This window comes from Caretta caretta, chromosome 2 (assembly GCF_965140235.1).
Source record: "Caretta caretta isolate rCarCar2 chromosome 2, rCarCar1.hap1, whole genome shotgun sequence".
Lineage (NCBI taxonomy): Eukaryota > Metazoa > Chordata > Testudines > Cheloniidae > Caretta > Caretta caretta.
This window is the reverse complement of record NC_134207.1, coordinates 33080093-33093374: the sequence shown is the minus strand read 5'-3', so window position 1 is coordinate 33093374 and position 13282 is coordinate 33080093. Positions and strand designations below refer to the sequence as shown.

Sequence of the window (13282 nt, the reverse complement as noted above, 5' to 3'; positions counted from 1 at the left end):
TTATGAAATAATGCAAATTCTTGGCTGAGAAACAGCTGAAAGTAATTTTTTTAGGAAATAATTGTGGTCTTGCCCTGCCCTTCTCAGCTATGTTATAAATTCTATTTTGACTTTGAAGCTGGTTAAAGTTACAAATTTTGGCCGTGATTCTGCAAAGTTTTATGCACATGCTTATCTTTAATAACTGTAAATAGTCCCCAGTCCTGCAATCTGATCCATTAGTGAGGAACCATGTGCCTCTCCGTAGCCTCAGTGAAGGGTCTTGGAGTAGCCATCCATCTGTGTATAAGCTGAAATTGGGGCCATGATAATATACCGTATATACTCATTCATAAGCCGAATATTTTTGGTAAAAAAATGACGCATCAAAGAGCTTATAAATGGGTCGGCTTATAAATGGGTCTACACCAAAATTTGATTTTAAACTCTATGAAATCCTTGAATTGAATATTTAATACATTGTCATTTTGTTTACAACATTTTTTTAAAATTTTATTAAAAACCATATGACCCTTTCATAAGTCGACCCTATATTTCAGGGGTTGGCAGACTTTGGCTCCTGGCCCGTCTGGGTAAGCTGCTGGCGGGTCGGGACGTTTTGTTTACCTGGAGCGTTCACAGGCATGGAGCCCCTCAGCTCCCTGTGGCCGCAGTTTGCCGTTCCCAGAACGGCGACCTGTGGCCACAAGGAGCTGAGGGGCTCCATGCCTGCAGACACTCCAGGTAAACAAAACATCCCAACTTGCCAGTGGCTTACCCTGATGGACCGGGAGCCAAAGTTTGCCAACCCCTGAAATATAGGGTCGGCTTATGAAAGGGTCATACAGTTTTTACTATTTTTACCTATCCATCTTGTGGGGGTCAGCTCATATACGAACAGGCTAATGAACGAGTATATACAGTATAATGATAAATATGTGTGCAAAGATATTATAAGTAAATTGTGGACCAAAACTGCTAATTTAAAAAAAAAAAAAAAAGGCCCTATTACAGCTGTAAATTGTACAGCTATAAACTTTCATAACATGGTTCGTTTGCTATTATAGCTAAAGTAAATATCTGTCAATATTTACTTTATAAACGCCAGTTTTCTGGGTTTGGGCATCTTACTATTTCAAACCACATTGAACTAAGATGTCTTACACCTAGTTTAAAGCCAAATTCTGAATGTTCTCCAGGTAACAGTGTAAATCATTTGAACCACACTAAAATTTTATGGTGTATATTTAGAAAACAAAAAGGCCCAAAAATGGTTTTGTGAGCTTTTCTCAATTATTTTTTAAAGACTTAATTAAAGAAAAAAGTGGTAATTTCCCCTTTTGAATGGTATAAATATTTCCATTTACATTTTTATAGTATTTTGTATCTGTATGCAAACCTGGAATTCTTGATTTAAAGGTGTTCATGTTAAGGTGTTAGGTCTCAGTCTTGCAATTAATTCCTAAAGGGTAGACGTTGGTGGGGGGGTTAATTCCAGAATCAGAGCCTTACTCCATAATTTTCAATGGCTTATGAAGCATCAAATAACTTAAAATACTTTCTTCAGCTGTGGAACAAAATGATGGTAGTTTGTCTTTAAAATTAATCAAATGCTTTGTAGCAGTTTGGGTTTTTTAAAGTTTTGAAAAGGCACCAGAAAATGTCTTGTAAATTACAGTGGTACCCATCGCTGCTTAGTAGGTGTCTTAACGTGTTCACACCCTACATTAATTGTTTGTATGTGCCAGGTCCATTAAAATAACACATAAAATACTCAATACTGGTCATTGCACTGTTGGGTGTGGAATCCTTAAATAACTTCAATGCATAGTTCTCTGGAAGATGCATGAGTTCACAGTGATATCAGATCATGTCCATTGAGCCGATCTCAGTTCACCACGTATTATGATTTTATATAAAAAAAAATCAATAAATCTTAAATTTGTAAAAAAAAATCTGTTTTGTTATAATAAAATTCATGAAATAATGAGAGACAATATATAATTATAATAATGAGGGCTAAAAATACTGAAATGTAAATAATACAATAGCAAAGACCTATACCCACATCAAATCAACAGTTTGTTTTATGTCACTTTGTTTTTGATGTTCCTCAGCTATGCAAAGGCGGCCTTCTGTTTGGAGGAGCTTATGATGACTAATCCACACAACCACTTATATTGTCAGCAATTTGCTGAAGTAAGTATTTTCAAAAGAATCGGTTGTGTTTGAATAGCTGTTCTGGTTTTGCAGCTAATAGGAATAATACAAATAGAATGAAAATGATTTCTTTTTAGTATATTTCCTCTTTGGGATTTTAAGTACGTACAAAGGGGAGGCATCAGTTTAAAACACTTGATAGAATTTTGCACGTTGAGTCATGATTTTTTAAAAAAATCCTAGGATTACTACTATTACTAAATTGTAAATAAGAATTAAACCATCATTTGAATGTACAAATTCTTATGGAAATAAACTAAGCTTGTTGAAACGTTTATGCTCTTCAGTGAAATTTCAAAACTAAATGAATGATAAATTAAACTTTTATATATTATTAATGCTTTTCTTGGGAAGTATGTTGTGTTTTTGGGACAGTCAAGGGGCCAGAGCTTGCAGTCCTCCTTTGTAGGAAATCTTGCCTGACAGAGAATTGGGAAAACATTACAGGATTTGGCCCAAGATATTTAACAGTTTGCACTAGATTCCAGGTTTAAATTAAAAAAAATGGCATTATTATTAGTGAGAGTAAATATAATTTGTTCTATTTACATGGATTAAATATTAGATAATTGTTCAAATTTAAGAGTCTGCTTATATCACTTATATCTGGTTCCTAGAAATCCAAATTTTCTAGAATACATCTTCTAAAAAGTATTCTTCCTCTAGTTACTGTAATAATGGGAATTAATTCATTTAATTTCTCCTTTATTATGTCGGTGAGTGACATTTAAAATAGCAGCGACTTTTTTTTATAGTGAGAGCATTTTTTTTTCTAAATTAGATTATTGAAAAGATCAGATACCTCACAGGTTAGTGCTTTGCCTTTTGTGTTTCACATGGCATTCAAGATTTAGATGAGTCTTAACAGTTTTAAGAGTAGTTTCTATAATCTCTTTGATTCAGATAGAAAATTTCTACCTACTGCAGCTTCTGGTGCCTGAGGCATGATGAAACATGCAAGTTTTCAAAGTAGTAAAATAAAACAGGTTTAATCAGTCTCTAATTTTAACAGGTTAAATATACCCAAGGCGGGCTTGAAAACCTTGAATTATCAAGAAAATATTTTGCACAAGCATTGAAACTGAACAATAGAAACATGAGAGCTTTGTTTGGACTATACATGGTGAGTTTGAATGAATACTCATTGATTGTGTGTTGTCATTTAAAATTCAGTAATCTTTCTAGTCTAATATAATAGTTTTACTGTTTTGAATGAGAGTTATTAAATATCAGGAATGAACTGTTTGTTAGGCCAACGCGTTAAGGGCCTGCTTCCACACCAGTTGCAATCTATGGGACACAAGAGGACCTGGATTCTGTTCTTGCTCTATCCCTGACCTTCACATCATCCTTCTGTGCCCTTAGTTCCCCATATTCAAATGGGATAATTCTACTTCAACCTTCTGTGTAAAATGCTTTGAGATCTGGTTAGTGCACAGTATTGTGGTTTTGGGTTTTTTTGGGAATTTAATTGCAAAAGGTGTAATTATTCTATAACCTTGTCTGTACTACAGAAACTTTGCAAAAATTTCCCCAGTTTCCTACACCAGTTCAACTCCACCGGGGGTAGCAACAGAGAAAGCCTAGTGTAAATGAGATGCCAACATTTTAAGTAATTCACCTTTGAAAAGCAACTGGATAAAGTGAAATGTGAGGGTACTAGAATTATTATTTATTTAACCTTAATTTACCATTTACATGCATTTTTGAGGATTGGGTTATTAATGGTAACAGTGTGTGCTTTTTAACGATTATATTTATTATTGTAGGACTGTCTTAACCTTAAGTTAACAATGTGTTTTTACTTGGGAATAAAAAAAAATTTGTGAACGCTAGCTGTCAATTAGAAGTTTGGTAATGAATCAAACATACTATATGCAATATCTTCCCTTTCTATTTAGGGCACTCTCAAGCACTGAATTGTTATGCATTAATGAGACCAAATTAATAATAAAATAAAACCTTTTTCCTAAATCTGTGGCTTCTTCATTACTGAGTGGTGATGGGATTTTCTGCTGCCAGAGTATGTAAAGAGGCCCAGTGTTTCTGCAGTCACAAGTTGTATAATTAGTTTTGAGAATTTTCTGCAAGCAAGCAATTTATCCCTTATGTGTTTTACGTTAATGGAAACTTCTGTAATGAAACTGTGTTCAACATTTATATTGTTTGTATTTATATTTTAAGGGTAGACATGCACAAAGCCTGAACTACCTTAAAATTGTTGATCTCTAATGTCCCTAATATGTCAGTCTGGACACTAAGGGTATGTCTACACTACAGTTAGACACCAGCGACTGGCCCATGCCAGCTGATTCAGGCTCTCAAAGCTTGGGCTAAGGGGCTTTTTAACTGCAGTGTAGACATTTGGGTTCAGGGTGCAACCAGAGCTGTGGGACCATCCCACCTTGCAGATCCTAGAATCCAGACCAAGTCTGAACATCTCCACTGCAGTTAAACAGCTCTTAGCCCGAGCTGCATAAGCCTGCGTCAGCTGGCACTGCCAGGAATGGGTTTTTAACTGCAGTGTAGACATATCCCAAGACACTGGGTTTTATAGCCTCCTTGCCAGCAGATGGAGACAGAAAGCTATTTTTGTGACACTTTCACTCCATAAATGGAAAAGGACTGATAGGAAAAGAACTGGGCATATTCAATCTCCCTTGCAGGGATAGGAGAGAGAGACCCTCTTGTGGACAGCTGAACCCAAAAGTCTTTCATTTTAGTGAGATCAGTTCTCAGATCTTTTAACAGTCTAGTTTTAGGCTGGAGACTTTTTATGAGCCAAGGGTTCATTTTACATTCTCTCTTCGTTCCTTTCTGTTGGACTGTGTGTGGTGCACACCACCAGTTCCTGTGGTCTCCTCTTTTGTATATGTATGTATTTTGCACTCTTACTATTTTTTGTTTTGTAATCCTAGTCTGCCAGCCATATTGCTTCCAATCCTAAAGCAAGTGCAAAAATGAAAAAGGACAATATGAAGTATGCCAGTTGGGCAGCTAACCAAATCAATAGAGCTTACCAGGTTAGTATTTTGTCTACATTCTAAAGTCTTTTCCTGGACATACTGCATATCTCCATGTTATGATAAAATGGGTTACTAAAAGGCAAGATGTCTGCATATCTTAATAGCTTTTCTACTTCTTTTAAAATTAAATTGGACAGATTTGCAGCTTGCGTAAATCAGCATAATTTGGTTGATTTCAGGTCACACCAGCTGACGATCTGATTCAAATGTATGCATTCTATTTCTGTGTAAAGGACTCTGATGTTTTACATGCTGTAATATTTGTATAATGTACTGGGTTTGGGGGTTTTTTTTGTTTTGTTTTTTTTTGGTTTCTATTGATTTGTTCTTTCTAGTATTAGCATTGAATGCACAGGGTAGCATTATATGAATCTCCAAGACTTGGGTCTATATGTTTCTGATTGTTTCATCATATGTGGTATGTCAGTAGTCAATTAAAATAGTTTTGAATTTCTGCTTTAGTTGTGTTATTTACTAAAAGAAGCAGAGATGAAAGGATTCAAGGCAAGATTTTTTTAAAAAAATGACTTGGGTGCCCAGTTTAAAACACTGGATTTTGGGGGAGAGGCGCTCAGCGCTTTCTGGAAAACGGCCTCTTTTAAGGTGTCTTAAGTTGAATACTCAAAGTCACAAGCCCGTTTTTGACAGTGCTGGCCTTAGTGAATTGGTGGCATAGTCAGGATTAATACCAGGGAATCTTGAGTCCCAGGTTCCAACTTTAAAACTAGAGATTTATTCGTAAAAATGAAAGCTTGTAGTTATTTGATTCACAGCCACTTATTCTTGTTCTTTTCATGTGGCTATTTAACAGCTCAGGATCTCTCAGGAAATATGATTTGTGTTTTTTTTGTTTTGTTTTTTTAACTCTATGGTGCAGTTATACAGTTTTTGTGAAGTTATTTTGGAGCCAGGTTAAAATGATTTGGCTTCCCTTTCTCAGTTGATGCTTACCAGAACAGATCACATTAACACAACTAAAATATATATATTTAAAACAAATGTCAGAACTTCTTTGTGCCTTCATTCCTTTGTGACACATTGCATAGTTCAGATGTATTTTATAGCACTTTGGGATAAAAAGTGACAAATACCATATCTGACTGAAACTGCATGGGGGATTTTGATTTGTAGCATATATCTACTCAAATTAGAATTTGGCTAGCAGCTCTGTGTGTGTGTGCGCGTGTGTGTGTATTTTTATATATTGTATAAAAATGCACACACAGCTGGACAGGACCATTTCCCAGTCCCACCCTGCTTAAAATGTGAGTCTGACAAAACTGCGGGTAGGGTTTGGCGACACAGGTGGTACAGGAAATGGGGGTGTTGCAGAAGGTGGCCGTCTCCCTTCTGAGTTGATATGGAATCAGAGCCGTTGCATAATATTGTGGTGTTGAAGATGAAACTTTGGTCACTTGTGCCAATTAAAGTCCCTATGGCCTTTTTCGTGAGAGGAGATTCCATTTTGGATAATTAAATAGTCTGTGAAACGCCACCCTTCTCCCACATTCCCCAAAGTTCTATGCAAAGTGAGATAGGAGACATAACATCTTAGTGAGTTTGCCATGGGTTTATGAGTTCTGCTACGTGGACTTGCTGGCATTGTCCTTCAGTCATGTCTGTTCTCTTACTCCAGAGAGGTAGATGCATTCTTTATCCTGATTTGGCTACCTAGCAAAGTAATGTGGATTTGTGGCTCTGAATATGGATATTTTAACTGAAGAAGTATAGAGGTATTGGGAGTTCCACTGCAAAATATATGCTTTTCCATGTGGATTTTTAACTTAAATTCCCACCAGTTTCATGCACAATACCATTAATTTTGGATAACTTCCTCTAATTTGGCAAGTTCAGGTCTACAAGTTTGTTTGATAAATATTCAGCTGTTTTGTTTTTCAGTGGATCTCTATTTTTGATAAGCCCTAATTAAAAATGTTTCTTTAGTGGCCTACTTCTCTTCATCTGGCTTCTGGCACCTAATTTTAGTCTTTTGCTTTGTTTTTTCCTGTAGCTTGAGTCTCTATTCGAACTATTGAATTACTTTGGTTTCTTGTATTAAGTGGTTTATTTTGTTTGTGAACACACAGATGAAATTAAAGAAAACAAAATTTAGGCTGAATTATCCAAGAAGGTCTCCTTTCACCAAGATCTGTCAGACTGGAATAGGCTCCCAAGGAAAGTGGTGGAAGTTAGGAAGGTCGAATTAGATCGTGAATTTTTTTAGGAGTACAAATATTTGCACTTATGTATTTTTTGGCAATCCATATTTATTTAGGTGTTCAATATTTGTCCATCCCTGCTAACTAGTGCTTCTCTAGCTGTGCCTGGTCTAGTAGAGAAATGTCCATTTAGGAAGGGAGAATTGTCTGGTATCTAGAACTCCTGGATTCTAACCCTGATGCTAAAACAGGATTACTTCTCAGGGCATTGGGTTTAATTCTTTGTAAAAACACAGTTAACCCATCATATGAAATCCTTTCTAAAAGTACTAACTATTGAAGTATAAGTGCATTTCTATTATATTAAACACTTGAGACTGGTGGCTTGTTATCCAGATTAGGTTTTACATTGTGTAGAGGTCACAGAACATCTTTTTTAGGGAAATTCTGACCTGTGGTATCAAAGCAAGCTCTTTACAATTGTATATAAAATCCATTTATTTAACTATTGACGTGAATCACACAAAAAGTGAAGAACTACTTCTTTGTGTCGCTTAACATTGAAACAAAATATGGCTACCTAATGCTCTCCAATTAGATAATTGGTTTAGCATGTCCTGTGGTAGAAGCATTTCAGCAGAGGCAAGCAAGTTTGATTGATGCTCATGAAAATCTTTTATGTGATCCCACTCCTGGTAACTTTCCAGATAAATGTTTCTTAGGCACATTGCTAAATTCTTCAGTGTTAGTGAGTCGCATGTTATTTATGATTGGAGAGGTGATTCCGTTACAAACCATTTGGGAAACAGAAAATTAAATCATGATTTAAAAAAAAAAAAAAAAGGATTCCGGCTCAATCATCTGAATTGCAGTATAATGCCGGAATAGAAAAAATAATTGGTCATCAAGGAAAATTTGAAGTGATTAGATTTCAAGCTTCTATTTGTTATGATGTGGAGTTTAGTTTTATTTGTTCTAATTTAAAGTGCATGTCAGTATCATTAAGGCAGCCGCTCATGAAACTAACAAGTAATGTTACTTAAATTGACATAAAATATTAATTCTGTTCTCAATGTCCTTAAAGCAGAAACAGAAGTAAAATTCTGCTAATTTTGAAATCCCCTGCCTCCCTCCTCTGATCACCCCTGCCCCACCCCCAACTGTTTCTACCATGCAGCATTACTTTTTGACCACAGTGTGCACAGGCTTCTGTGCTGTTACTGAAAGAGTCACAGGAATCGTAACACATGCTGTTTTATCTGTTTTTTATTTTTTTTTTTTTTAAATCAAAGCTGTTTCTCAAAGAATTGGACCTCCCCGAGTATTTGATTAGGGCTGTTCTTGTTTTGTGTGGGGGAAAAGGAGGGCATAGAAGAGAGGTTTTCTTCTCTTCTGTTCAAATCCAGGCAAAAGTTACTTTATCAGCTGGGAAGGCATAAAGCAATCTCTGCTGTTCCTCTAAAGTGTTATCATTATGGGCAGTTATGGGAATCTGACAATTTAAAAGGTGGATTTACACCTACTAGCACAGGCAAAATTAAATGGCATTCCACTTCCAGTAAAAGCAAGGTATTCTTTAGTTAAGGGGTACAGTAAACAGTTTGTCATCATAGCTACATTTTATGCTTCTAGATATTTAATTTGTAATGCCTTTTTATTTCCCATACCAAGTCTAGTTTTTTAACAACACAAAGCTAACAGCTAGGAATTAAGGGAAACTTAATGTTAGACTGTAGCCTAAGGGGTCAAAAGCAGGTGAACAGCTCCTGCAGCTTGCTGCTGCTGTGATATTACCTGAGTTTGATCACTTAATCTTTCCCAACAGGTCATGAGAAGTTTGCTAAATTAAGTTAATTACAAGAGAAATGGGACACATCATAAATCAATGACTAAACATGCAGGACAGCAGTGGTATTTGAAGAAAAAATCATTAAACTGTAAATTTATTGAGTGTTTAGATGTTAACATTTAGTCAGAGAATAGGGTATTTTACTAACAGCAAATTATAGTCAGTACTTTATCACCAAAATATTTAGTGTATGTTTGGTGGTGGCGGCTTTTTTTTCCTACTTGACTAAAGCACCAACCTAGCCAATAAATCTATTGTGTTCTGTCAGGCTGATGAGTGATGGGAATTGTCAGTACAGTTAGAAAACTCATTTTGAGATCAGCATGGGGTAGTCAACAACTCTTTTTTTTCTCCCCTGATGCTAGGTTACTAGTATAGCATGGAATTTTAAATGCTAAAATGTACAAAGGTAATATTTGCATGGCTACATATTCCTTCATTACCAATATAGGCTTTATTTCCAATTCCATCTGGAATTACAATTGTAATGGTAGATTATAATTAAATAAAAGGTTCTGACTCACAATCACAGTTGAACCGAGGAATACATTTATGGGATCACTGTCTTGCTTTACAGTATGTTTTTGTAAGTAAACTATTCCATTCCTGTGCTGTAAATAATATGGAGTCTTATTAGTTTTTTATCATGTCCATATCCTGCCTCTATCAAAATATGAGCATGATCGAAGTTAAATCAAATAAAAGACCAGCTTTTTAAAATGTTTCTGACAAATCACAAAGCAGACAATGAAAAAATTGTCTTTGCTCTGTGTTAAGGTAAATGCTAACTTAAGTGGTACAGTCTTAGTGAAACATTTGTTTGTTTGTTTTTTGTAGTAAATTGGTGGGCTGTTTTAAAAGTTATTTTTGTGTTTTAAAAGTTATTTTTGATTTAACATTTAGAACCATAGCTTGTACAAGTCTATTGCACAGCATGGTATAGTGAATTTTCTGTCACATCACTGGTAAAAGTGAGTTTATTCTTTTTCTTTAGTTTGCAGGTCGCAGTAAGAAAGAGACTAAGTACTCTCTGAAGGCAGTGGAAGACATGTTGGAAGCCCTGCAAATCACTCAATCTTAGACTGTCACAAAGAGATCTAATGTGAGATTTTACAACTCCATGTTCAACCTTTAATGATCTATGACTTACGTTACTTTAAATGCCCAATTCCATTGTTAATGTGCTATCTTAAAGGATGTTTTTATGAACATTTAAAATGTCTATTTATTGCTGCTGTGAAGAAGACACAATGAAAACTCACTAAAATGTATAACTTATCCCAGGAAGATAACATAAAGAAATTAAATGTATTGCACATCAGTCTCTTTAGATTCTGTATGTACAGTGACTGCTTTTTAAGCCATAATCTGATGTAGAAATAAACTTGTTAAATGATCAAGTACAGTTATGTATTGGACCTGCAGACTTATACATATAGATGAATACTATATGTTATTCAATTAAGATAAAATTATCTATTTGAGTTAAAATGTGGTAAAAGGTAAACGGTTACTGAGCAGTATTCATTATACAAACATGAATCATTACTCTACCTGAGCACAGTTTATTCAAGAATAAATTTGATATTAAAGTTTTTGTTAAGATATTTTCTTGTGTAATTGGCAGTATAGAAATGGAAGCAATATATTCATACCGTTGGTTTCAGTGGAAAGAACTCACGTGCTTAGAGATAAGCATATGCTTAATACTTTGCTGGAGCCTTTGTGTATAAATGCATGAGCAAGTATCTGCTTGTCTATACAGCTGTGTGATTGGTGCATCTGCCTGCACGTTTTTTATTTGTGCAGTTAAGGACAGTAGGAAATCACCTCATGCTTCAAGAGCTATCTGAATACAGCGTTGTGTACTCTTTTCGATGTTTACTGAGCAAAACAGTGCAGCTCATGGTTTATGGATCTTTGGTTCAGTCAGAATTAAGCTGTTGGTAATTCATAAGCTGTGGCAATTTAGTCATGCAGCTGTTTCTTCTACTGCAGTTTCAGCAACTGGGCTGCAGAGTGGAAATTATATCAATTAAAAAATTCCAGTAAGAGATACTTCAACCCTTGATTTTAATGATGGATATCAACATAGTTAATAACACAGCTCATATTTTAAACTTCATATTCTTCTATACCCAGAGCACGGTTAAGTCAAAGGCACTATAAGCCTTCCTAAGGCCCCAATTCCTGTGGTCATGTGATGAGATCAGAGACTTTCAGCTTTCATTTAAATAAATAAATAAAAGTTTCTGTCCCTTGTGGATTCACAGAATAGCTTGAAAACGTGACCCAAGTGTAACTGATAGCTGCCGGAGTCTGCCTGCAATAGCTCAAATTGCTGTTTTTGAACAATAGCTCCAAAACGTGAACTGACTTATTCATCTTAACTCTGAAACATGCTTCCACCCCAAGGAGGAGCGGGGCATGGGCAGAGGGGCTTTGGGATGTGGGTTTTTCCTTAATTCAATCCTGCTAAATACCAAAAATCATGTACTATAATGGACTAGTTCACATTTCAGAAACATGGTTTACTTCATTTGGGTCACTTCAGAAAGATTGGGGGGGACGGTTTAAAACAAAATATTCATTTGGTTTTTCAGTGAATAATTGAAACAAAGCATGAAGTGTTTCCAAACAATGGGTTGAAAATTTGGTAAAATTAGTGAAAAATAGCAAGTACATTTTTCCATGGGTGCTTGTTAAATGTGAAGCCAGTGATGTACAGATTTTGGTTTTAAATGAATTGCCTTTGATTAGTCAATTCAGAATTAGCTATATTATTTGTAATATTTTACTATCAAGTGTAGGAATAAAAGCTAAGATTTTTTTTTCCACATTAGGAATGTTTTCAATGTTAATTGTACCAAGATTAGAAAATGGCAGTTCTCACAAACATTTTCAGTCCTTAATTATGATCTTATTCCTCATCTGTTCCACAGTCAAAGGATTTCCACCTCCAGATTACTTCTATATAAAAAGTTGCCCTGTCTTATGGGATATACTTTAAATAGTTAAAATTTCACTTTTATACTGATATCTAAAAGAAATGTGTGTATTCAGCCACTTCTAAACTTGAGTAAATCAAGGAGATACTTTACTACAATAACTAATTCACAAGCCCTTTTTATTGTGTACTTTTAACATGACAGTAATATGTCAATAGAGAATATTAAGTGTGAAACTCTCAAGTAAACCTAGAGATTTCTTCATGAATGTACAGCCTTATACTGTAGGAGTGCGCCCTCTAGAGTTTTAAAAAAATTCCATTAATTTCTTCAGCACATGCATTCTGCAGTTCAAAAAGAATGGCAAGCTCTAGCAATGTTTGTTGAAACACTTCTGTACAAAAATAAAGTCTCTTCTTTGCCTCAGAGGTTTAGATTTTCTAAATGGGTTCAATTTATTGTACATTTTGTATCTAGTGTAGTTTAGTTACTATCACTGTAGCATTAAAATGCAAAATCAATTGAAACCACTATTTCATAACGTACACATTCATCTCTAACTCCAGTGGGCGAAGTAGAAGAGTCATGCTGTGCAGTTTCGCCTCCTTGTGTTGAGTTTAGGATCATCACTAAAATAAAACCACAAAAGTACTAAGTGTAGTAACATCCAAACTGTTTAAACATTTTACTGTGTGTAATTTGTCATTTTGTAATTAGGAATCATTCCCCCCAAATTTATTTCTGCCAACTGTACTAAACTTTTGTGCAGTGTTTACCTCCCAGTGTGTTAATAGATAGTGCACTGGTCCCATGCATCAGACAGCTGGTGGTCCTTGAAAATGAACGTATAAGATGTTCTGTGTGAGACAATTTTCAGCATAACTAGCACATTGACAACTTATTCGTCAAATCTAGGCCCTTTTATTAATTCCCAAATTATCCACAAATAGACATCAGTTTTGTTCCTTCTTTGAAATTATTCAGTGACATGTCATTTTGTTGACTGCTGACAGACCGTCTTCTACGACTGTTGCATCAGGTCTTCCCTCTTTGTGTTATGTGACTAATCTCATGGCTTGGATGCTTCCCCAAGCTTCAGAG

At 35.4% G+C, this 13282-nt stretch overlaps 1 protein-coding gene across 2 annotated transcripts in view; it reads left to right on the top strand.

Annotated features, from left to right (window-relative positions):
* The window catches only part of EMC2 (ER membrane protein complex subunit 2), a 49753-nt gene extending 38923 nt beyond the window's left edge, over positions 1 to 10830 (top strand). For both annotated transcript variants that reach the window (XM_048841490.2, XM_048841489.2), the window contains 4 exons: positions 2097 to 2178; positions 3212 to 3322; positions 5118 to 5222; positions 10228 to 10830. In XM_048841490.2, the coding sequence (XP_048697447.1) occupies positions 2097 to 2178; positions 3212 to 3322; positions 5118 to 5222; positions 10228 to 10314 (385 nt within the window). In that variant the 3' untranslated portion in view covers positions 10315 to 10830. The remainder of the gene's footprint in view (positions 1 to 2096; positions 2179 to 3211; positions 3323 to 5117; positions 5223 to 10227) is intronic.
* Positions 10831 to 13282: the final 2452 nt, after the last annotated feature.